The sequence below is a fragment of the Stegastes partitus genome, unplaced genomic scaffold, assembly GCF_000690725.1.
Source record: "Stegastes partitus isolate 25-593 unplaced genomic scaffold, Stegastes_partitus-1.0.2 Scaffold1397, whole genome shotgun sequence".
Taxonomy (NCBI): Eukaryota; Metazoa; Chordata; class Actinopteri; family Pomacentridae; genus Stegastes; species Stegastes partitus.
In genome coordinates this window covers 37,040-63,358 of record NW_007579128.1, presented here as the reverse complement: position 1 = coordinate 63,358, position 26,319 = coordinate 37,040, and the positions used below count along the sequence as shown (strand labels likewise).

General features: G+C 42.3%; 1 protein-coding gene across 1 annotated transcript in view; it reads left to right on the top strand.

Annotated features, from left to right (window-relative positions):
- Window positions 1–25,113, top strand: part of camkk1a (calcium/calmodulin-dependent protein kinase kinase 1, alpha a) — a 76,661-nt gene extending 51,548 nt beyond the window's left edge. Inside the window, exons 7-16 of the mRNA XM_008299267.1 lie at window positions 1,155–1,191; window positions 1,557–1,578; window positions 4,571–4,659; window positions 9,769–9,968; window positions 11,735–11,788; window positions 12,042–12,115; window positions 13,282–13,369; window positions 18,053–18,181; window positions 20,271–20,374; window positions 23,944–25,113. Of these exons, the coding sequence (XP_008297489.1) occupies window positions 1,155–1,191; window positions 1,557–1,578; window positions 4,571–4,659; window positions 9,769–9,968; window positions 11,735–11,788; window positions 12,042–12,115; window positions 13,282–13,369; window positions 18,053–18,181; window positions 20,271–20,374; window positions 23,944–24,016 (870 nt within the window). The 3' untranslated portion in view covers window positions 24,017–25,113. The remainder of the gene's footprint in view (window positions 1–1,154; window positions 1,192–1,556; window positions 1,579–4,570; window positions 4,660–9,768; window positions 9,969–11,734; window positions 11,789–12,041; window positions 12,116–13,281; window positions 13,370–18,052; window positions 18,182–20,270; window positions 20,375–23,943) is intronic.
- Window positions 25,114–26,319: the final 1,206 nt, after the last annotated feature.

Sequence of the window (26,319 nt, the reverse complement as noted above, 5' to 3'; positions counted from 1 at the left end):
AGTCTTGTGTTTGAAACATGCATTTCAGGAAGCATCCTTGACTTGCTGTGCAGCCGTAGAGACATTATTTGTATGCACGGTTTGATACTTTGTTGGTTTACATAAAGCTTTTTGAAACAGCAAAATTAATGAAAAAATAAATAAGTCCTTGCAAAAAATATTTTTATGCTTCTTTGAGGTGTGTTTAGACGCAGAGAGACAAGCACCGTCATTAAGGTGGATAATCAGCTGGAAAAAACTAGGGGGGGCTTCCTCACTGCACGAAGCAAATCCTCTGCAAAGCTGAACATTTTCAGTGTGTTCGGACTGACTGGAGCAGCCAGTGACGGGCTGATACCCAAAGTCTACATGCAGGGAGTCAGACTTTTTGCTTCCACGTAGTTAATGGAGACAAACCTAAATCACATTTTTTATTCTTTTTTTCAAAAGTTTGCTTCACATTTACTTGACAATTACATGGAAACAGAGCTATTATCCTGTATTCCTGGGCACACCTGTGGCAAATCAAATACACTTTTTGACAGCTTTTCTGTGGTCTCATTATCTTGCGTGGTCGCATTGTACTGCTCACATTGACAGACAACTAATTCTAGATGACAACTCTATGTGGGCATCTGTGAAACACACAACTTTAACGTTTCTCAGCCGTGTGTCCAATTACTTTTAAACCTCTGCAATTTGGACAGTGGGCGATAAAATGGCTGCAGCGTAATCAGTGCAAATCAGTGTGTTCTTCCATTACAAAAAAAATTGAACCGAGCACCAGTGGAAATGGAGCTAAAGGGGCCCGGCAGCCCACTCCTGCCCCTGGGCCCTGGTATCAGGCACATCCAGTCCTGAACCCGGTCAAGTGTCGACTGCAGAGATGTCAATTTGCACCAATCATGCCAAGCTGGTGTTTTAAATTACAGCTCTCAGCGGCGTCCTAGCTGTTGGGAATTACAAGCAGCTTTCATGTGAGAATAAAGAGAAGGCAAAGGAGGAGCAGACGTTTAGATTCTGCACGGTGTTGGTCCTGAATGCACGCTGTCAGCTTTTTAAATAATCCAGAGAAAGTGGAAGCATTATATGTTTTGAATGCATGTGTTTAGTTCACAACCACCTGTACCTTCTGTGGATATTCTCTCTTCATGCTGGTTATGTTAATGTTGCAGGTGCTGGACGACCCATCGGAGGACAACCTTCATATGGGTATGCGCGACATGTTTTCTTTGTCCAAATCCTGACGCCCCACTTCTGCCCTCTTTCTTTCTCTGCCTTGGGCTCTTGACACATATGCCACTAACAAGTGCTCGTATAATTTATTCAGAATTCTGATCCCTCCACACCACCTCGGGGCACACACATTATGCAGAAAACCTTCCACTGGCAATTCCAGGTCACTGCTAGGACGCTTGTTATTGTGCAGCTTCAAACTCTTTATGAGCCAGTGAAGATGACTGATGTGAAGCTGGGGTGGTCAAACCCAGCTGAATGAATGAATGAATGAATAAAATATCTGGTCTTACGTGTTCCTATTTCCTTCTCCCTCCTCTTTTTTTTTTTTTTCCAAACAGTGTTTGAGCTGATGCGCAAGGGGTGAGTAGAGAGCATGTCCTTTTTTACTTTTGAATAATTTAAAGCTCATCCTCTACCTTCACCTCCTCGTTTCTGCATTCCTGCCTTCAGTCTCGTTCTGCCTCACGACTCCAGGCTGACACAGTGCGGGTGTTTGTTCCGTCTCAGGCTTCAAAGGGATTCATAATGTTCTTAGGTTTTCACAGTTATTACCAGTGGCAGCCAGCCCTTTAAGTGTTTCGGCTCCCGATGCATGAGTCGTTCCTTCCTACACCGCTAAAAAAAAAAGAAAAAATTGCGATGATCTAATGATGCGAGACCTTTTGTTATGATAAGCGGATGTAGGTGGGAGGGGGGGGGCTGGTATTATTCACATATGTGCGCGCATAAGTCATATTCTGCTTTTTATAAAAAGACAGGACCTATTTGTTTGCTTGTATAAGTGAAGTGCCTCTGGGAGAGAGATGATAGAGATTGTGATCTGATTAATAGAGCTATTACTGTAGCTACTATAAGATATGGATGTAGTATTCATGTAGTAAATCTAAAAGCTATTTTGCTTTCATACATAAGATGTAGTTTAAGTGCTACGGCTGTTATTATCACGGCTACTAATGCGGCTGGCAGGGGTCCCTCCAGAAATGTTTTCATAACTCGAAAACACGTAACTGCTGCTTCAAGAAGTTAATTCTGCGGATGGTCAATAAAAACTACGGTAATGTGAGAATTCGGGATTCAAATACTGATATGCCTTGGATGTGTATTTTTATATCAATAACTGTCTGACGTGCATAGACTAATGCGTTACCTTTTGGTTATCTGGGTGACCAAAACAGCCGACAAGAGGAGTATTTGATAGGAAAAGTTCAGCCATAAGCAACAGATCCAGTTTATTTCTGATTTCAATCTGTCCATGTGTGGTGCTAATTTTACTACACCAACTTATGGTACAGTTAAATGTTCTTTCATCGTAGCAACTGGACTTGCTTGAGTTCCTTGAAGGAGCCATTAACAATCGCATAACGAGGAAGAGGAGCAACAACCCCCAATTGAAACCGAAACTCAGGTGTTAATGTCTCCTTATGGATACTAGTATCTGGAACTCCCATCTAGTCAGTCAGAGCTGATGAAGCCTCTTGGATGAGAGGTGGAACGTCTTCAAGGAACTCAAGCAAGTCCAGTTGCTATGATTAAACTACGAGAATAACCATGATGACCTGGATGACTTGAGAATCTTCACATACAGTTAATTGTTACACGGCTGCCCGATGTCATGTTTTTGTAGTTCCATGAATGATTAGAAACGTGATCAATAACGTAATTGCTGCAAATCCCCCAAATTAAGAAGGCAACAACTCGGAAATCATAGTTGCATTCGCTGCAGCTTGGACACCAGAGTTTCAGTGAATGAATTTAACCAGAACCATCGAAGGTGGCTAATGAGATTTTGGACCCCCCTTTGATTCTCTAAAAACATAATACCGCACTGCCCCCTTAATGTCATACAGCTTTATAGAATATCCCGTTTATAATCCTAAAATATCGAATCGTTTCCTGTAGAACCTGTAGTAAAACAGCCCGTTTATTGTCATAGAATAATGTCATAATAATGTAATTGATTCCAGGAATAACTTTTGCCCGTTTAAAGTCCTGGTCGGCCGATCGTTACGGCTCACGGGCCGAGCGTCGGTCACGCTTGGCAGATCATCACACCTCAGTCAGCCGCGGAAGACAGTGTGTTTGTTTGTTTGTCGATTAGCTGCTCACCTGAGATCTGCTTCACTGAGTTGTTCACACACTGTCTGACATTTATTAGGGCTCATCAAAGAGATGTTGCAGCTCGCTTATTGGAATATCCCGGATGTAGTCATAATTCCATCCTGGACCGAGGGTATGATAATAAACGGGCAGCACTGTAGTAGACGTGTTAGTAGTGTTACTGCTGTACTGGATTAAACTGATGCTGTATTTATAGCTTAAAAAACAGCACCACTACAACTAATAAGGACTTAAGATTGCAAAGTGATGGACTGGCTTCAATGGGTTTAGTCTTCAAACTGACAATATGTTTGTTAATCCACAGTGAATTTAGACAGTGGATTAATCTTTGAAGTCATTTATTAAGCAAAAATGTGCTCAAATGTAGTTTTCTAACACCATAAAAGGACATAGTTTAGGGTGTATTTGTTGACTCTGTGATTGATGTACACAAAATGATTTATACCACAGTACAACATTTCTGTATAAACATACATCATCGGCATAATTACATAATCTTCATTCTTACTGGCTCACTGGAGTATACTCAGTAACGGAGTCAGCTCGCTGGCAGAAAGCAGGCAGAAAAGGAAGATTATTTGCGATAAACAAATTATTGGCCTGTGGTCAAAACACACAAGTAAATGAGTGTACAGCACCGTGTTTGCTGAGGCTGAGTTTTTAAGAACAAAAAAACCCGACTTTGGTTCGTTGGGAGAGTCCGTGTTTATCCTGGTGTGAGGAGCGATGAGCTGGTGATTCCTCTTTATGGTCGTTTTTACTGAGAGCTGCACAGCAAAGCTTTATTAAGATGAAAACAGATATTGATTTTGTAAATGGATGATGCACAAAGACTGAGCTGGTTGTTCACATATGAAAAGTGACTCGGAGAAAGCCTGAGAGAGAGAAAAAAAAATCGAGATTTGTTCCACAGAGTAGCTGTTTTGTGAAGAAGCTCTGCCTTTATTAAATACGTCATATATCACACTGTACATTTGTCACCAGCTCATATATAATTGATTAAGAAATGTAGTAACTATTCTAGATTTGCTTTGTTGCTCTTGGGTGTGATTTACTGTTTGCTGTAGACAGTCTATGATCATAATGTTTACATCTGGATCCCATTTGAACGTCTTCACATTTGGATTCCGACGCTATTCAGGAAACAGCTAAAACACATGATCTGTGGATTTGTCTGCCACGATGTTTGTGTGTCTGTTTGTGTTCTCTGCCGGCTGCCTGTGTGGATTCATAGTCCGGTGATGGAGGTGCCAACAGACGAGCCTCTGTCAGAGGAGCAGGCGCGCTTGTACTTCAGAGACGTCATCCTGGGCATGGAGTACTGTAAGTACCTCACACACAGAAAGAACCTCACACACACACAAAGTACCTCACACACACATATAAAGTACCTCACACACACACAAAGTACCTCACACACACATAAAGTACCTCACACACACATAAAGTACCTCACACACATAAAGTACCTCACACACACACATAAAGTGGCTAAAGTGAATTAGAACGTGGCCTGTCTTTGGCTCTGTGAAATGTTAGGTGAAATAAATTTGCACATTTTTAACAATTAATTCTTTTGTGCGGCTCTCCCACCTAAAAAACTAGATGGTAGTTTTTTCTCGTGGCCAGAAAAAATGTTAGATTTGGCATTACTAATAATATCGCTCAAAGTTTAAATGGTTTTGGCAGAAACAGTTTGCTGTCTTTCTGCTTTTTAAATATAGTGATAGTAACTTCCTTTTTTTTGTTATTCTAAGGAACAAATTGTTCCTGACCCTCTGCTTCATACCCCTGGGGTCTGGCTGCAGTTGCCTGCTGTCCACCTCCTCATCAGTATCGAGCTTCTGCTTAGTGCCATGGTTTGACTCAAGCTGGGTGCTCATTTGCTGTAGTAGATCAATTTCAGCAGGCTATGAGCCTAATGATTGGAGATCAATGCGGCCTCTCTCTGAGCTCTGAGGTCCATTTTCAAAATAAAGAAAAACACATGTCATTTATACGTTTGGGGGATTATTTCAACAAAGTTTCATCTAAAAGCGCTTGTTGGATGCTTAATATTCAGTCATGGTCACGACTGAGGCTAAAGAGTGCTTCAGCAGATGAATCCAGTTTTGCTGATTACGAAGCACTTTCAGACACTTGGCCCTTTTTCACAGTAAAGATTTGAATCTAAAATACGCTGACTACCATCGGTGGAGCCCTAAAATATTTGATAATAAATAAATAATGAAATTTCCAACAAGCAAATTTCATTTACAATTTCCTAAATTTCAAAATGCTCTTTTATGAAAGTCAGTATTTAAAATGATATGTGTGTTGTTGTGATTGTTCTGGCCTGATTGTTTGCTGTGGTTGCTTCAGATGAAGGTGCACTTACACTGAAAGAGGAAATAATGTCATTCTGAATCTACCAACTAGTGTCTGCTGCTGTAAATTAGCACAATAACTAAACTTCTTTAGCTTCAACGTGGAGATCGAGTGTTTGGTAGGGCTGAACCGGAATGGCTGAATAGCCGACTATTCGTTTGCTGTGCTGTAATTGGGATACCAATTTTGATCTCCGAGTAGTCGTCCATTAATTGGAGCCGAATATTCGGAGATCAGAAATTGCTATTAGGACTAGCCCTGGTGTTTGGGGTGTTCACAAGCTCCTGTCTCTGAGGAACATTTTTAGTCTCCCAAGACGAATTGAATTAACTCTCTAATGTCAGCTGCTGCTTCTTACACAGTCTGAGTAATAACATAAGCATAGACTGTATATAAAAGATTTGTCGGGAAAATAAAGCCAATGCAGTAGCACCTAAAACCTGCAATATTTCCAACAGCCAGCAGGGGGCGTCTGTTCTAGTGGCAAAAATTAGTTTGAGGGTATAGAAATCTTGGAGAAAATGGCCCTACGTCTTACTTAATTTGTCAGAACAGTAAACATTTTCCTAATGAGTTTATGGTTTCAATCACTAGTCTCTCAATTTATATTTTTTCTTGCCACCTTTCCAAACATGTACATACAATCCCCACAAAGTAAAACAGAAACCCAATGCCCCATCCCAACCCAAGAACACGCACATACACACCTACATATACACACACTATGGAGGAGAGAATTCAAGTTCAACTTAAAAAAAGACAAACAAGTATCTGGTAGCATATAACGTTCATAAACAAAACAGAACAAGAAAAAAGAAACACATCAATAAAAACATATAAATGCACGACAAACTATGTAAAACTACAGTCAGACCAAATCCAGATGTTTCAACAAAGGACCCCAGGATGCTTCCCATTTATGTTGGCCTTTTACATTATCAAACCGCAGTTTCTCCAGATGGAAAATCGAAGCGAGTTCATGTAACCAGTCTTTGAGGCATGGTGGGGTTGATTTCTTCCTGTCTTTAAGAATTAGTTTTTTTGGCTAGAACCATGCCCATCAACAAAACACTGGTTGAATATGTGAGGGAAGAGTTTCAGAGCCCTCTGAACAGCCAAAAAGAGCAAGGTCCCTATCAGGGGGGAAAAGCCCTGTGGTAAATCCCAGAATAAAAAGAAAAAATACTTGACCAGAACGACTTAATACGTGGACAGTCCCAAAATAAATACAGCAGCATCACTTAATTTACATCTATCACACGATGGGGACACAGTGGAATAAAATTTATGTAGCATAACCTTCAGAATAATGAAAACGATGTATAGCTTTGAACTGAATTAGCCTGTGTCTGCTATTTATTGAGGAGGTATGAATGCGAGAAAGTGCGGCCCTCCATTCAATCACTAGTCTTAAGCCTCCTTTAATACAGTATTTTATTTTATTTAGTAAACTCTGCAGCATTTAGAGTTAAATAGTTGATGAAACAGGGCATGCTTGAGGCCATGGCTACCTTGTGATTGACAAGTCGCTATTAAATACTTTGCCCTCTTAATGTCCTTGTTAACTAGCGATCTTTTCCTTTATCACGTCTCTCTCTTCAGTTTAAAACTCACCATCCAGACTAGCATACCAAACCTCCACTGTTCTGTTTCTTAAGTGCTCATAGAAGTGAACTGATATCGTGTCAATGTCATGGTCAAAGCTGTCTGTGTTTACTCCTGAATAAACTATTTATTCATGTGAGTACTTGTTTTATAATGACTTTTTCATTTGATGTGGAATATTTATGGACTCCATAACTAACTCATGAAGCAGTGAATATCTGTTGATATACTCTCGGTGACCTTTATTTAATGCGCCATTTGTGTCAAAATGAAAGTGAAATAGCGCGTCCTCTTCGACCTTAATGGGCCTAAATCATGAACGTGACGAGTCGTTCTGGACGTCGCTGGCATGCTTATTTAATCTGAGCATTATTCGTGCTGGCAACATTTAATTGCCAAGGTCTTTTAATAAGTCAAGTACCTCATGTTTCATTAAGACGTCCTCAGACAAGAAGGCACCACTTATCCAATCAGCCAAGTGTCCAAGGCTGAGCTCCCAACGGCTGCTGAGTGTAAAGCTTACAGAAGATGACCTTCGGTTCAGGCTTCACATCATTCTTACACTGCAGCAATCAAACCGAGGTCAAAGCAATGATTTCTGCACTTCTGTAGTCACACGTTGTCTCTCATGCGTGTTATTTAGTGTAAGTTAGAGATAGACTGTGTCGTTTTTCTGCAGAATGAAAGACACATGCGATTTGTGTTTTTCCACTAGAATATAGAAGATTGGCTTTATTAGAGACGGAACAAGATCTTATTGGAGATTATTACTTTATATTAAACAAATGGATGCTGGATTGGATAAAGCACACAAGTAATATACCTAAGGGCAGTCTTGAGATACTTTTGCTTCTAATCATAGACTGTATAAAAGATGGACGTAGCAACCGGCCCTGAAAAATGAAGCCAACCCGGAAGTGTCAAAAACCTGCAATATCACTACGTCCACTAGCTGCTGGCTCCAAAAAGCCCTGGCTCCCATAGACTGGAATTGGAAAAGAAGTGATCACAGATTATGAAATACTGCATTCCTACAGCTCAGGATTTTTGCATTAACTCGACAGCTCTAGTTACTGACTCACTTTTAGATGAAGATTTTAAACTCTAACTTGCAATACATTGTTAAAGATTGAAATAGTTTCCAACCTTTTGGGCTTGTGGAGGCCGGTTTCAATCCCAACTTGACCCATACGACCTTATGTTTGAATGTACTGGATGCTCGTTAATGTAATTTGTTAAAACCTATAAAAATCTCTCAATGTGAGAAATAGATGTCTAGAGTCTGTACGTAAATGTTGTGATGTATAAGGGGCATATCGTTGACCAGGTCCTGATCTTTTCCTAAATTTAGCCAATTAATGGTGGTGCAGACTGTTAATTAAGTGATTTTGGTGCCTAGTAACCAAACAGTGACTGACAGAGAGACTAAAGTTGAAAAATAAAACCAAACAAAGTGAGAAAATAATGACATGGGACATAAATCTGAGAGACCTTGACTTGCGCTGCCACCATCCCTCCCACCTCCATATGAGACTCTTAAATTATACATCTGTCAGGATTGAACATTGACGTGGGTGGCACCATCACCAAACTCCATCTTGTGAGATGTTTGACAAAACAACAGTATTTGACGCCTCGGGAATGAGAACGGGCTTGTCGCACTTTCTAAAATGACTCGACTGGTTTGTGCTTCTTGACAGGTTTTAGATGTCATTGAGTTGTTAGCAGTTACAGCAGAATTCCTCTTTAAAAGTCTACAGTTGGATTACTTTAGCGCCCAGAGATGGGAAGATTCAGGAAGAACAACACAAAGAAAGAACAGACATTTGAGTTAAAAAATGTTCTTCAGTTTTTCCTTTTTCCTCCAATGATCCTCTCATAACTCTCCAGATTGTGACCCTTGGAGCTGCCTGGGTTAGAAACCACTAAACTATAAAGTAATCAGATGCAGGACTAATAGTAATTATAATACTTTTACTTAAGTAGGATTTTAAATGCAGGACTTTTATTTTGTTGTAATGATGTCTTTACCTAACTAAATAATCTTCTTCTACTGCTGTTCAGCTGCTGTGTCTGTCCAGCAGATTGGTCCAAACTGATATTTTTCAAGATGTACCAAGAGCTCACGGCCACGTTGGATCTTCTATTTGCTGTGGATATCCGTCACAGCATGATTCCCAATTTATTTTGGTGGTCCCTGACATTCCATCTGCCGCCGTGTTGCTCCATGACAAACTATTTCAGTGATGTACGGCCTAGTTTTCATATTATGGTTCCCCAAAGATGGAAGGAAGGAAGAAAAAAATAAAAACTCTATTTATTGTGTCAGACTGCCGTGAAATGTATTGAGTTCATTCACACGTTCCCAGGGGATGAACCTTTTCCATTTCCGATCCTTGAGTTTCTCTGCAGCCTCCAGGCACAGCCCAGACAAGTGACATTCCTCTTTCTCGTCGTCAGTGCACTACCAGAAGATTGTCCACCGGGACATCAAGCCTTCTAACTTGTTGCTGGGGGACGACGGCCATGTGAAGATAGCGGACTTTGGGGTCAGCAACCAGTTTGAGGGCAACGACGCTCTGCTGTCCAGCACTGCCGGCACTCCTGCATTTATGGCACCGGAGACCTTGTCGGATAAGCGCAAGAGTTTCAGCGGAAAAGTGAGTCGACTCTGTGAATGTAATGAGTTAGTGTGTGTATCTGAATGTAAGTGAACTGAATTGCAAATGCTGTAGCGTAGCACAGCAGATCAGTAGACGCTCTCACACTGAGCAGCAATTAACCAAAGACACAACAATTTCATAAATAACTTTAATGAAACACTGAAGTTCACGAAACAGCAAAGGAGGGAGGGGAAGGATTACGACTTCTTGTATTGTGACGATGACATCTTTACATTGAAAATAGTTATTTGCTGCTGTTTTATTCGTATAATAATGATCAGAATCTCATATAAGTCACCTTTAAGGACAGAATTTTCCTCATCTGCAGTGAGCGGATTGATCCCCACCTGCCTCTGCAGCCAAAGAATCTATTATTTGCAAACCAGATAATCACAAGGCTTTAATTTTTATTAAAGACATGATTGATGCATTGCCGGTTTGCGTCCCGGTGGGGGCTCCGGAATCTTTCTGCGTGGAGTTTGCATGTTCTCCCCGTGCAGCGTGGGTTCTCTCCGGGTTCTCTGGCTTCCTCCCACAAACATGTTGAGGTTAATTGGTGATTGTAAATTGTCCGTAGGTGTGAATGTGAGTGTGCTTGGTTGTCTGTCTCTAAGTGTGGCCCTGTGATGGACTGGTTACCTGTCCAGGTGAACCTGCCTTCACCCTGAGTCAGCTGGGATAGACTCCAACCCCCCATGACCCTAGTGAGGATTAAGCGGTGTATAGATAATAGATGGATGGATGATTGATGCAACTGAGTCTTATTAACCGATTCAACCGATTCTGCAGATGTTGGGTATTAACTATAAAACTCTTTAAATTGTGCGTTTCCTGGCTGCAGTTCTTGATGTACACATGGTGCAAAGGGTTGGAAGACACTTTTAAATAATCACGATGCTCACAAACACAGAATTTTTACATATTTGTCGCTTATAAGTTGCCAGTAATTTTCATTTCTATAATATAGTCAATGGTTGATGCAAATCACCATCTTGTTAAAGAGATTGCAAGCGGCAGCATCCACACGTTTAGAGGCCAATCAGTGTGAAACACCCTCCCCAGGTCTCAGCGCTGTGATCAAATCCTCGTCCAGCGTCATTGGCGTGGGTCGTATTTCTTCCTCCAGCGGTTCTGGTAAAAGGCAGACCGGATGGAAGCCTGAATAGAACATTTGATTGCAGACGAGCTGTCGCGGTGAAAGAGCCACTCAAGTAGCTCAGCCTGCTTTCACCTCGAGCTTTCGAGAAACATATTCAGCCCTCGTGCTCCTTTCTCTCTGATTAGCCTTCATTCTTTCAGATCTGGATTCGGTCAAACCGTGTTCCAAAGAGGACATAAATTAGCGGCGAAATCTTTAATATCCGACTCTCGTGTGTCACCTGAAGCCCCTCGAGTGTCAGTCGCAGCAGTACATCTTGCGTCTGATGAGTTATGTCGGTGGCACTGAGGTGGAGTTCACCGGTTCAGACGGCGAGTTTAATCATTCCGTATCCATCGAGGAAAACAAATGGGTTTTAGGTTGAGCTGCAAGCAGAGAGAGAGGCTGGATGGAAGAGCCCGGCCGGTAGCAGCAGCGCCCTGAATCCATCTTCGAGGTATCTGACAGTAAACGCTCCCAAAAAATATCCTTAAAACACCCCATAAATCACTGTCTGCATCGATTCAGGTCGCTGTGTTTGTCTGGGAGGGGAGGTGTTGGCTTCACTGCAGCGTGCTTTTCAGTCTGTTTGTCATTTAACATCACTGCTGGCTCTTTCTTAAAGGCGCTGGATGTGTGGGCCATGGGAGTTACCCTCTACTGCTTCGTCTTCGGGAAGGCAAGTCTGCACATTTACTGTCTCTTCTCTCCTTCGCTCATCAACACGTGGCTCATGGATGTTAACAGTAAAGGCTGGAGTCGGTGTGATTCTTCTCTAGTGTCAGCGCTCATTTTAATGAATACTAGGAACTGATTACTGCTGCTGTTGTTTGTCGTGGCAGCCTGTAGGGCTTCAGGTTTTCTCTGACACAGAACTAAATCAATGTACCTTCCTCCTGGTTTTCACTGTCTTCCCTCTGCTCTACCTGCAGTGCCCGTTTATTGACGAGTACATATTGGCTTTGCACAATAAGATAAGGACCAAGCCTGTGGATTTCCCAGAAACGTAAGTCCGTCTCCCTCTCTTCCACTTTATTAAAAACGACAGCAATGTTGCACCAGAACCCGCTCAAGTCTTTACCTTTCATCTCATCTGCATCGTCACAAATTGCACCAACATAGATATGAATAGCTCGCCACAGCAGCACGCCGTAAATGTCACCTGCATGTGATCAAAACAAGCATTGACAAAGCAAACTGAGGGATCAGCAGCCTGGACACACACACACAAGCTGCTCCTCCTGTTCACTAAAAGACTAAAGAAACACAAGGAAGGTCTTCTCGGGTGAAGAAAACAGTAAAAACAGAAGAGGTGAAGTCAGAAATAGGAACACGGGGAACACACTGATGTTACACAAACACAGCAGAAGTGAAGGGCCTGTGAGTAGCAGCTGGAGTATGTGGCAGGACAGGGTGCCATGTTGTTAATGATAAGTGTCTTCCCACTGTGGGCTCAAGAGACTCCACGGCTGTGCAGAAAGCCTCTTCATTACATGCTACCACCCCACCGAACTGAATGCAGCACATTACCTAATGGAGTCATGTCTGTCCTGTAGCAAGTTACTGAGAATCAGCAGGACTGACAGCACAGATCACACAGCTGCAGATAACGTCATGCAACCGTCGTTATGATTAGTAGCTGGACTCATTCATTTATTTACTTTTCGTCCTATGTTTACTTCCATTCATTGTCATTGAAATGTAACATGGATGTTGAATGTTTATAAAAAACAAATGTAATGCTGATAGTTTGAAACATTTTAGACGATTCCAGCCATCTACTTGTTGATTTTAGCTAACTGTTGTAGCCGTTATTTTAGCCAGGTAGCAAATAAACTGTTTTATTTATCTATCTTGGTAATTATCTTTAGCTATTATTTAGCTAGCATATTCAGTGTTTGGTTGAATTGCTCACGCCTTATAAAATAAGTGACGTGGTGCTGCAGACAGACAGAGTTTGTTTGTAGTTCTCAGAAGGCTGCTGAATGCTGTTTTTATAAGATGCAACTTCAGTCTGGTTTTTAATGACCCTGCCTTAACGTGCCTATTGTACAGCTTATAATATAATCATAAGATGCTGAAAATACATAAAACATGGTGCCACATGTGTAAAAGCAAACTTGTCTCCAAAAAAAAACCTTTCCTCAAATCATTATCTTGTGTTTCGTGCAGACCAAAGATCAGTGAAGAGCTGCGGACTCTGATCTTGCGGATGCTGGATAAAAACCCCGACTCCAGGATCACCCTGCCGGAGATCAAGGTAAACAGAGAACAGAGCGACATGAGAGGGTAGACACCTGCTAGCTGAGAAGCTGGGCAGCAAATTTGAACACGATCGTAACGAGAGGATGTCATCACTCACATTAACATAGAACACAACTCTTCTCCCCTCTGAGACTCTGACTGGTTGTTCAGAGATGCTGTGTTGCTCTGGGGCATGATGAAACCTGTCCGTCCCTCCGGAGCACTGGGCTTCCACTTAGACTGACAGGGGGGTGATCCAGGACGAGCCCTGGACTGATGACATCCCCCCGCTGTGTTTCCATGATACAATCTGGTCGTGTGTCAGTGCGTCATTTTCTCACCAGAGACTCTGATTGTGTTCTCGGAGCCAGAGATAATGAGGCTGTCGGGCATCATACGTGACCTTGAGCAGCGATACGCACACACAAACTCTTTTTCTTGACACGAGTTGCGAGAGGCAGCTCGGCACAGCGCTGCCGCTTTAATAGAAGATTAAGAGATAAATGGAAGTGTGGCTGTTGGTCACATCACATTTTATAACAGCTACATCAAACTCATGCACCTAACCTAAATCATGTTTTCATTTATGTTCTATTTATCTTTGCTGTATCACATACTTTATGAGGTTTGAATTTATGTCAAAGTACAAAAGTGACCTCGCAGCAAGTTTAAAGTTGCTCTAGTTGGGTTACACATAAATACACCATGAATCATGATGGCGCTCACAGATTAGAAGCATCAGCATATCCTCTGGTGTCTTCTCGGGTGATTGTTATCACACTATTGTGGTCAGCTTCGAAAACGTGGACGTCAGAGCTTCTCAGCCAGCGTGTGAATGCACCAGAAGTGTCTGCAGGCTTCTCAAAAAACCTGTTTTCTTAAAGAATCTCTCCTACGCACATTTACAGGTTGTTGGTTTTATTTTGGGTGTCAGCTAGAATATATTTATATACATAGCACTGTATTTGTTATCATTCTGTACATTGCTGGGGCTGCAAGGTGGAGCAGTGGTTAGCATTGTTGGTTAGCACTGTTGCCTCGCAGCAAGAAGGTCGCCGGTTCGCATCCCGCTGAAGACACCCGGGATCTTTCTGCGTGGAGTCTCCATGTTCTCCCCGTGCAGCGTGGGTTCTCTCCGGGTTCTCCGGCTTCCTCCCACAGTCCAAAAACATGTTGAGGTTAATTGGTGATTCTAAATTGTCCGTAGGTGTGAATGTGAGTGTGCTTGGTTGTCTGTCTCTAAGTGTAGCCCTGTGATAGACTGGTTACCTGTCCAGGTGAACCTGCCTTCACCCTGAGTCAGCTGGGATAGACTCCAGCCCCCCATAGTGAGGATTAAGCGGTGTATAGATAATGGATGGATGCTGTCGCGCTCCTACTCACCCTCTGCCTGAGATGGTCCATTTTAGTTCCTGTCTCTCCAAGGACCATTCTCCCAAAACGCCCAGTCAGTCTGATTGGTCAGCTGGCACCACGAAAACAAAGCAGCTTTGCTTTCTGTATCGTACCCTAAGATCTCTGAGTATAAGACATGAGAGATGCAGATCCAGTGAGGAAATTAACGGTGGACTGCAAGGAAGCTGCTGATTCTTTTTTTCAAGATGGTGGTTAAACCACTCGACACAAATGTGTTGCAAAGTAACAGAAGCAAAGCCTGGACTTCAAACGAACCATTACCAGCAAGTGCTGAGCAGAGTTTTCTGTGGGAGAAATTTGGTATGAAGTTGTGTGTTTCGTAAGTGTGCAGAACTTTCACATATGTAAAACAGCAATAACACGCTAAAGGAAAGGGCAAAACCAAAAAATAAAATGTGGGCTCTTTAATGCTGACAAATCCAATGTGAGCAAGTATCCAAGTTATAGCGAGATGACTTGTTTTTCTGTGCACCAGAGCTCCATCGACCTTTATCACAGCAGAGATCTGAACTTGTCACTGTAGAAGAAGCACAGATGTGTTTATGATGGCTGCATTCCACTTGGCTTCTGTGCCTGCTGGTTCTCTATCATGGCTACTGGGGACACTTACTGGAATGGTGCCATCGTAATTAATGTAAAAGTGATATCTTTGAGAAATACCAGTCTGGTTTTACAAGAAGAACGCACAGCACTGCAACAGCTCCTATTGCTGATGATGGACGTGACTCCATCCTTGTCTTCCTGGATCTCAGGGGAAGCTGCTACCAAAAAAGACAGACGTTTCTGCGTTGGCATTGCTGGTGCTAGGGGTGTCTCAAAGCTAAGAGCAGGGTCCAATCCTCCGTTTGATTTCTGTCTTCCCTCTTGGCTCCTGTATACGTACATTTACACAGGCATCAGTCAAGCTCACAGCATTATAAAGCTGCTACATTCAGCTATTGGCATCCATACAATAAAGGACATAAATTAAGGACAATAAATTCTAATAACTTCTTTAACTGTAAACTACATTGTATAATTCATCCTACATCCACCCAACCAGTCGAGGCAGATGGCCGTCCCTCCCTGAGCCTGGTTCTGTCGGAGGTTTTTTTTCCCCTGTGGGGGTTTTCGGTTCCTTCCCACTGTTGTGGACTGCTTGCGGACTGCTGAAGCTTATAGGGAATCCAGATGTTTTGGATTGTTGGGTGTTTCTGTTTCTGCCTTTGTGAAGCGCTATGAGATGACTTGTTGTTGTAAATATGCGCTATACAAATAAAATTGAATTGAAAAAAAAATACAGGGATGTGAGAAGATCTCCTGCAGCTAAATGAAGACAACACAGAGATGTTGATCATAGGTCAATGTAGTGCAACTGGCCGAGAATCAGACAGCCGTGGTTCTGTGTCGCATTTAGAAACCGAGCGCTGCAGGATTCTTGGTGTATTTGAGGTTAAAACTGCAGCTCAGACAAACATCGATGCTCCAACCCTGCTGTCGGGTCAGAAACGCTTCTGGAGACTCTTAGTCACGCCTTCATAACTAATTGATAAGACTGCTGTGATTCTTTACTCTCTGAGATCAGACAAAAAAAGCTCGCTCTGGTGTTTATTCGAGGTTACTTTCAGAATTTCTATCAAGGTATTGCTGATTACTGCCCTAGGAAGCTATTTATCAGATCATTTATTGACTTTTGCTTGACTGACACATAAAGGTGAGAGAGCTTTTGCATTTATCGCTCCTAGATTTCGAAATAAGCGGCTAAAAGGAAATTGTAAATTCACATTTTTCAACTCACTTTGAACAAACCCGTTTTTTAAGACGTTGCTTTTCTGTGATTTTGTTTCGTGACATTTTTTTTTTTGCTCATTTGAGCTTAAAGTCCACCTGTTCTTTCCTCGCTCTGACTAGTCAAAATGTCTGCCTTGAAGAAGCTCTACAAAGACGGCAAATCACAGCACAGAGGAGAAACTGTTCCAGACAAACACCCTGTTTCATGCTGTCTGTTTACTGAAGACTGCAGTGCGCTGCTGTTTCAAGAGTCTTTTTAGCCTCTTGTGAAAATTAAAATATATATTTATGCTTTGGTTTTGAAAATACTGGTCGTGTGTTTTCAGAAGGAATAAAAAGGGTTTGAGCTGTCAGGTACAGACAGAGTGAGGAAGTCAGAAACTACCGAAATGCACAGCATCAGCCTGATAATAGCCTTCAAATGGGCCTCAGGCACGACAATTGATCACTTATCCCAACAGGATAGAAAAGGACAGAAAAAACAAGCCTGTCCGACTTCTTTCTACATTCTTCTGCATCGTATGACGGTTTCCACATGTTGGAAGAGCGGTGCAAAGCAAACGACCAGCTAAAGGACAGACCAGCCATACTGTTGTCTTGGTCCCACAGATGCATCCTCATGACATTTTGCAGGTTGTGAAAGATGGCAAGCTGTTATATTGTTGTATTATTGTGTAGTCTGTCATGTCTCTGAGCCCATTCATGGCAAGAATTTATGACTGTTTGACTCAAATCTGACAAAGTAAACGACCTCACAGGTCACAGTGATGCATTGTTTGTCCAAAGGAGCTGTTACCGTCATTTTCAGGCTATTGAGCGAATATAAGCCACACCCACTAACTTTAAAAAGGAAAAAAAAAATGTGTACATATACAGGCTGTACTTGTGCATAAGCTACAGGTGTCCACGTTGTAACATAAGATATTTACACAGAAAGATTTCTTTAACTTTTAATTAAATACGTACCGCAAATGCTTTTTTCCCGAACAGCGTCTGTAACACGGCAAGTCATCGATCGCTATCTTCATCTTCCTCCTGCGCATTAAAACCACTAAAGTCGGCTTCGTCAGTGTCGGAATTGAACAGCCTCAGAATTACTTCCTCTGTCTCTCTTTTGTTGTCGCTCTCAACGTCACTTTGGTCTTGAGACAAATTCGTAAAAATCACAAAAATCCATAAATTAGCTGCATCATTGTTCAAAGCGTGTAAAAAAAAGTAGCGGCTTTTAGTCCAGATATTACTGTAGGTCTTTGCAGTTTGACTTTTGTAGCATAAAAATAGTAAAATATATAAAAATATCAGTGTAAATAAGTATTGCTAGTTTTACAATAGGACCAGTAGTGCTGTGAAAGTTACCCTGTGAAGAATTTTAAATATGAAACAACACTCCTACGACTTCCTACTGCACTGACTTCACTTCACAGATTTATTAAACCCCTGGTGCTCGTTTTTGTAATACCTCTGGCTGATGTCGTGGAACTGTCCCCTTTCATTACTGTCTCTGTGTGTTCAGATGGACCAGTGGGTGACCCAGGGAGGCACTGACCCCTTGCCGCTGGAGGAGGAGCACTGCTCTGTGGTGGAGGTTACCGAGGAGGACATCCAGAACTCGGTGAAGTTTGTTCCCAGCCTCTCTGCAGTGGTGAGAAACACAGAGGGTCTTCCATTCATCAGACACTTTTGTGCCAAATTGGTGCATTCAGCAGAGCAGCTGCTTCTTTACAATGGCAGCTATGACCGGGACAACACATGAGGGAGTCTTGTTCACCTTTATAGAGAGGACAAGGTTGCCTTTATCGTTGCTCAGCCTTGAAATTAAAAAAATAAAAGCTCCTCAGTGGCCCCAGTTTGAATAGTGTGTTTTCCTGTGCCTTGAAAGCATTTCGTTTGGTTTAGCACAGTCAAACTGAGCTGCAGTCTGTAAAACTAGAGTCCAAAAATGTCTTGATGTTGGATTCATTTGGAAACAACATCACATAATGGCATTGCTATGCACGAGATGGAGATGTTGGAGATGTATTTTCTTTAAAACTACATTAAAAAGAAAAGCACCAAGATTAGAATAAGCACACGATGCAGACGACTTTACAGATTAGTAAGAATGATGGCTTACACATGTACCTTCAACCAGTAAAATTACATTTCAGAGCTTTATTTTTGTGCAGCGCTTGTATTTTTGAGGGTTTTTCTTTACTCCATGCCTCATGTTGAAAGATGGGTAGGTCGGCACAGCTTGGCTCCAGCTACCCAACAGGAAAAATGGCAGCTACTAGCAGTAATAACACAAACTGTGAACACCGTGATGTCACCCATTTGTGTGTGACATGCTGTTATAGAGCCTTGAGTTTGTAATTTAGACATCTTTGGTCTTTGAAATGAGCGAGGTGTGTATCCGTCTGAGAACTCCAGAACACTGTGCGAGTGACCTACAACATACCGTGTTTCATCTGTTTTAATCTAAACGGGACCGTGATTCACCCAAATGAACATAATCCCTTGATGGAGGAGCCTCGAAAACTGGTGTAATTAAGTTCATGAACTCATTAGGAGAGTGTTTACTGTGGTAATAAATCAGGTGTGAAGGAGAGTCGTTTTTCTAATAGACTTCTAAACAATCGCACTTCTGTTTGCTACCAGAGGAGTCGCCCTCTGCTGGCTGTTAGAGAGATTGCAGGCTTTTCCGCGCTCTTCACTTTCACAGACCTGCAGGCTACGTCCATCTTTTAAATACAGTCTATGGACAAGAGAAAATTAGTTCTTCAGATGGGAATAGTAAGAAATTAATTGCAAACCATCAAGTGGCAGAAGAGATTGGAGGTACTGATTTCTTTTACACACGATTAAGGTTAAAAAAAATAAAATAAAACAAGAAGTAATGCTACCATGTGTGACAAAGCTGTTGTTTGTCTTTTGTACAGGTTAGGAGCACATTATCGTCCTCCGTGTGGATATCAGCATCGTTCATTAATGAACTTCCTGCTGTTTAGCACCAAAATACTGAATACAGTGCAATAGATAAATATCAGTGTCCGTGCCGTTAAATGACGTAATCACAGGCTGCATATAGATGGACAAATCCTCCATGACATCACCTATAGACTTCCTGAAGAGTGCTTTTGAGGTTCTATGTGATGGCTCCAGCAGCCACTTCTCACTCAGAGCCTAACCTTAAGCATTAATAAAATTTAAATGGGTGAGTTGTTTAGAAGTTCACAACCGTACAGTTATAGTGAACAGGGACATTATCAATAGAAACCTGAATTATTTCATGTATCTGGTTGTAAACATGTTTTTTTTTGCTTTGAAGTTGGACATGTTACCATGGAGCTCTAAAGGGATTGACTTGCTTTTGTAACCAGCCTCAAGTGGACAATCAAGGAACTGCAGGTTTTTTTTAGCGCCTTTGCACAGACTTCATTTTTGGTCCCAGATGTTGCAAGAAAAGACTTTGCCTGTTTTTTTTTTCTCCCAAATGTTTTAAGTTTTAAAACTTGATGCAGTTTTCATTCAAAACCATCAACCTGCACTCTATCAGTGATAAACAGAGCAGACAGAGAGGTCACATTTGAGATGTGTGCATTAATCTGTGATGAACTCGTGTCTAGCCCTGACGTGCACATCTTTCGCTGACGTCACTGGGAAGCCCGTCTGCCTGCTGCACAGAACCTCCAGCTCCAAAACAAAAACCTTTTCACATCTTTGCAACCGTCCTGTGTTTATGAATGTTTCAGATCTTGGTGAAAGCCATGCTGAGGAAACGCTCCTTCAGTAACCCCTTTGAGTGTCCGAGCAGGCGGGAGGAGAGGTCCATGTCTGCACCCAGCAGCCTGCTCATGTAAGCACACAGCCCACCTTCCTGACATCATAACCAGCTCTCCCTTTCACATGTAATACTTGCATATCTCACCCATGAAGGTACAACCACACAAACTCAGTCTTGTTACCGGTAGTGCTTAAGATTCTGATACAGATTGGTACTTCACACCTGTCTCCTCTTTCTGCTATATCAGGTTAACTAGCAGTCATTCTGCAGCAGCAGCTGCTGCTTTGTGTTGCCATAGCACCATAATTCATTCTTTCATTGTATGCAGTGGAGCTTACAGCATTTATAAGTGTTTCTTTGTGTGTTGCTTTTAGCTTTCAAGGTAGAAAGATTCAGAGTGACTCAGAGTGATATAGACCCACTGGTGCTTCAGGCTGACCTTGGATTCACTCCTGTATGGATTGCAAGCATCAAAGGGGGGAACAGCCAATATGTACATACGAGGTGTGTCAGAGAAGCTCCAGGACTGGTGACGCAAAAGATATGTTTCAAACCCAAAGTACGAGTTTTCCCCTTTAGAAGATCAACCAGCACGTCTACAAAGAGATCCTACAGCGTTTGCTTTGTTCAGAGAAGAGGCGAGAGTTGTGTCAGGACAAGTGGTGGCTGCTTCACCATGACAACACGCCTGCTCACAACGCCCTAAGCATCCCACAGTTCCCGGCTGAGAAGAACATCTCCGTGCTGGAGCAACCTCCCTGCTCACCCCACCTGGATTGTTTCCTCTTCCCCAAGCTCAAGGAGGTCATCAAGGGGACCAGTTTAGAAGACGTGGACGACATCAAGATGGCTGTGATGATGGAAGAATCCTTCCAGGAGAAGGCTGGGAAAGAGCATTAGACTCCAGGGGGATTACTTCAAAGGGGAAAACTCGGAGTTTGTAGTTTGGGTTTGCAATATATCCTTTGTGACACCAGTCCTGAAACTTTTCTGACATGCCTCACATACAGCCGAGGGGCAATTGGAGCCTCTATAGCTGTACTGCAAGCACCCTCGGTACAATATTCTGTTATGTGTCCAGCAGACTGAGTTATGAAGATGGACCGCTGTTGTTCTATATGAGGAGCAGACTCTTATCTCCCATTGCGAGGGGTTTATTAGATGATCTCTCCTCTATCTAGGCTGAGGTTTCCCCTGTTACGCTCCAAGCTGTCAGAGAGATGCTATCTAAGGTGAAGGTGTTTTCAGAGGACATGTGAGGAATTTGGAATAATACTGCCCCCTGCTGGAAGAGGGGGGAAAACAAACAAGGTCTTGTGTGACCATCATGAAGCCATGAACTAGAATGTGCAGGTACCATCTGAGGACCGACATTATTGATGTACAGCCTCGAGACCCAAAACCCAACTAAAGCTTAAGTCTTTCAATTTCTCAGAATGGCAGGTGGAACAAATGAATGTCTGAAGAATACAGAACAATTTCCTCCCCATCAAAGTGAAAGAGAAACAACAGCTGCAGGCAAGGAAGCAGCTGGATTTATGGGCGATGCAGTTGCACGTTGTACGACTGTTTCTACCCGTCGTGATATTATTTTAATATTATTTACACAATTATTTTTAAAAACTGGTGACCAGCAGATATTTTGTGTAACATTCTGACTGAACTCATGGGAGACGTGAGGCCTCTGGTGCTAATCCTCCTCCTCCTCCGTTGTGCTGCTCTGTTCGATAAAGCCCTGCTGATGTTGCAAAGCTGTTTACATGGGGGTCGGGCGACGTAGCTTAAATCGCGCTAAATTGTCTATTTTCAGTCGATTGATGATTATTGATCATTTTTGTGAACCTAAAGGGGAAGTAAGTTGAATTTCACCACTTCACTTCAACCACTTTATTTACAGTCGCCCACAAATGTATTCCTACCGCCCCATTAAAGAAGGAAAACTGACAAAAGTAATAATCAGTCTCAGTCAGACTTCTGCACCTGTTGACAGGTATTCTGATTTCACTGCTCATCAGCAAAGTGTTCTAATTTGTCCAGGACAATTTTTATTTATTATTTTTTTAAATTATTCTTTTCAACCACAATTCAAAAGCAACATCTTATTTCACTAAATTATAATTTAGCAAATTTTTATTTATTATTACTTTTTTAAGTTTGTAGTTATTTGAGTGACTATTGTGAGTTTTGCCTTTTCTTTAATGGAAGGCTATGAAGACTGTATCAAGGTACACCAGGAATAATCCTAATGTTAACACAACAATGAAAAACACACAAATAAATACATTTACATACAAATACACAAAAAAAAATCAGGATGAAAGAATGATCTCACTTTGATAAACATTAAATCATTCAGAACTTTAAACCCTGAGGCTCATGGAGCTGCTGCGCTCAGGTTAAGGTTCCAACTGGACCCGGCATCACTAGACATCGGCCTCCAGGTGCAACATCAGGCCCGTCAGTTGGAGCCATGCATAGGTGGAGGCCACAGTGTCGTGGGTGTTTATAGATCGCAAACACCACCGTCAGTCCTCACCAACCGCAGCCTGAAAGTTCAATTTGGACCAATGTTTTCAAAGTGGCCATCCACAGTTTGTAATGCGGGTTTGGTGAAGATATAAGAGATGCAAGAACAAAGGAACTCCTTCTTATTGTCTGTCAGTTATTTAAAACAGACTCGCTGTACAACTTCATCACCTGTCAGATCGTTCCAACACCTACAAACACGCGGCGTTCGCACATCACGCCACTTCATAACAGACTTATTAAAAACCTGCCTTTTCTCACGCTGAGCTTCCTCTCTCCTCCCTCCCTGACACCTCAAGGTGAGCCTCTGTGATGGTGGATTTCTGGGTCACGGGAGGAGAGAGGACGCATACGTTAGCATATTAAAAAGCACCTTTTGTGTCAAAAAACAAACAGGTACAAATATAAAATAGGAAGTAGTTGACATCACTGTGACATCACCGGGGTTGGAGGTCGGAGCCACAGAGCGCAACTTTTAAAAAATAGTTACAATTTCGTCCCACAATATTCAGTTCACATTGATATGATGTCAGAATTGCTACTGAAATGTAAAAGATCTCCTCCAGGCACCGTCACGTTGAGGAGGCGGCTCATCTCCACCAGCCAGCATGTCTTTGCCCTCTCACCTGTGACTTCTCCATCTTTTCTCCCACTTTTGCTGCAGGGACTCGTGGCCCTTCCGGCCCACTTTTAAACTTCACCCCTCACTCAGGTAACACTTTGTGCAAAAAGCAGTCCGGCACGCTGTCTGTCCCGCATCTACCAGCCGCTCATCATCGTAGACCCCCTCAGCTCTCGCTTGTCCCCATCATGACGAGTGATGGGGGAGCCCTTTTCCCCCAGCTGTCATCTCAGAGATCTTTATTCTCATGTCCCTGCTGCTGTCATTTGAACGCTGTGTTACATCGATTAAGCATTCTGTGTGTTTTCCGCATTCATCTTGTAACAAAAAAAAAGAGGGAGAAGAGCTTCTCTGGTTGCCATGCTGCATTTGGAGAAAGAAAAGCTTAATCGCGTGCCCATTTAGATCTCTGCCCTCACTCTTTAAATGACCAAAGAGCTGCAGATGTTGACTTCTTTCTCCTCTACTGTGTCTTCTTTGTTTGTTCCTTCAGAAAGGGCAGCACAGGAGACGGGCCCAGAGAAGGAGAGCTGGAGGACCTGCATGAAGACGAGCCCTCCTCCTGAGTCCTGGCGACGCTCCCGTGAACAGAGCTTTGTCTTAAACACCATCTGCTTTACATCCCTTCGCCTGAACCGCAGCGCGCTCACGCCTTCTTCCAAGCATTTCTTACACATTAGTGACGCCGTAGGAACGTATCAGTCTGTACACGTGAGATTTAAAAGCTTTTAAATCGGACATATTGCTTGTGTTAACGTTCAGACTTGCTTTTTTTCCCCCTTTTTGCTTCCGGTTAGAAAAACCCGCTCTTACCCCCTTTGTTCCTGCTCCACCGCTGGAGCTTGATTGTCTTAACCGCTCAACCACTGACTGGCATCAGTAGACCAACGAGAGGAGCTCTTCCAATCCTCTGGATCACTGTTTGCGGGAAAAGACGAGTTTGTCAGCAGGTTTTACACTGATGTTTTTTTTTTTTTTTTAACTCTTCATGCATGGTGAATAATTAGAGCTCGTCATCAGACTGTCTGCAGCCACCGGTCGTCATCACGAGGAGAAAAGACTCCAGCATGTAAATGACACTGCATTGAGGGCTTTTATTTCCTGATCAGTCGTTTTAAGATTGTACATAGACGTCTTGAGGTATGTGTCCCGTGTTCATGTCACACCCCTTATCTCTCGTATCCGTGCCATTGGTCTCTTTTATTTTGGTGGTAAAGGTCCTTCCTGTGCTGCGTTCACAGACCTGAGGCTGAGAGGCTTTCAAATTGACGTCTTCTCCGTCGCGTGATGTGTAATTATGTTTTGTGTGAGGGGTCATTTCACGCTTCTTCTGTTCCGTGTTGTTCGTCTGATGATTTCCTCTCTCTAACGCCGTTGGGTTTGATGTGACGCTATTGTGACAGGAATGGGAACATTTTGAAGTGCGTCTTGTTTGGACGGCGAGTCTGAACAGATGGGAGAAAGTAACGCAATTGCCTATACTGTGTGTAAATCCAATTTAAAACATATTATTAGACGGCGTTCTCGGAGTGGGTTTTATGGCACAAACAATGTCAGCATTCAGATTACACGTCGGTGAGTTCCCTCTCGGAAGAAATTGGATGAACTGAAGGTTATCGAACGTAAAGGGAGCGTGCACAAATAATTCAGAGGGAAAGCTGTGCAAGTGACTTTTTTTTTACACAGAAGGCTCTTTTTATTTTTTAACGCCCAACATTTTTATGTCAGTAATCTCTTGTGGGATTAATTTAAAAAAAAAACAAAAAAAACAAGGGAATCAGGTCACAGTCGGTGGCTCTGCTGTGCACAGTGAGTCATAGAAGTGCACGATGCCAAATGAGACCTTATCTTTTAGTTAAAAGGAGCCTGATGTCGCAATTATGAGAAAACTAGCTCATAATTACAAGATAACGTACAGTAGACTGATGGCGCAGGAACACGACAGAATCTTCAGGTTTTCAGATCCCTTCAGCGTCGGTGTGATTAATCCAGTGATGGTCGGGTCAAAGCAGAAACAGATTCAGTGGACTTAACTCTCTAAATGTGAACAAATGTAAGCTAAAAAAAACAGAGCTTATGTTGCAGCCCAACGTTAGTGCATCGTTATAGCTGCTGCTTCTAATAATAGATTTCATTTGTTCACACGGGTGAAGCCTTTACATGTGACGTTTTTTAGAATACTTTTCATTATGAAAGAAGAACTTAATTACAAGATACGTATGTCTATACATATATAGCTGACCTGCATTATAATCAGTTTCACCCTTTTTCTGTCTTTACCACGAAAGCAGAATCTGATAATTCCACCTCAGGTTTGCAGTATGATTGCTATTGTAATAAAAAAAAACAAAAGTATCCATAAATACTAGTGACGCACGATATTAACATTTCTGGCCGATACCGATATCCGATATTTAGATTTCTGATATCACGATAACCGATAAAACCGATGTCGATATTCGATTTTTGTTCACACCGATAAATAAGTATAAGTAAGCACTGTGAGAAAACTATTCAAAAGAAGCCCATTAGACCACATAGTCTTCTTCATTACGTAATAAAAGTAAAACATATTTAAACTCGGGGTGGGACTTTAACACGTTAATTAATTAATTACAGCAAAAATAATGCGTTAAAAAAATTATCGCATTTAATCGCAGTTTACATCCAGACAACACGGAGCGTTTGTCAGCTCCTGATTTCATGATCCACCGATCACATGATGCACAAGATGCTACGCTAAACAGCAAACATGGAGGAGTCCGATTAGAGTGCATTGCTTCGACTGATGGAGGGAAAGTTTCATTTTAAAAAACTGCCTGATGGAAGCCTTGACAAGAGCGTGGTTTTGTGCAACTTGCACAAAAAA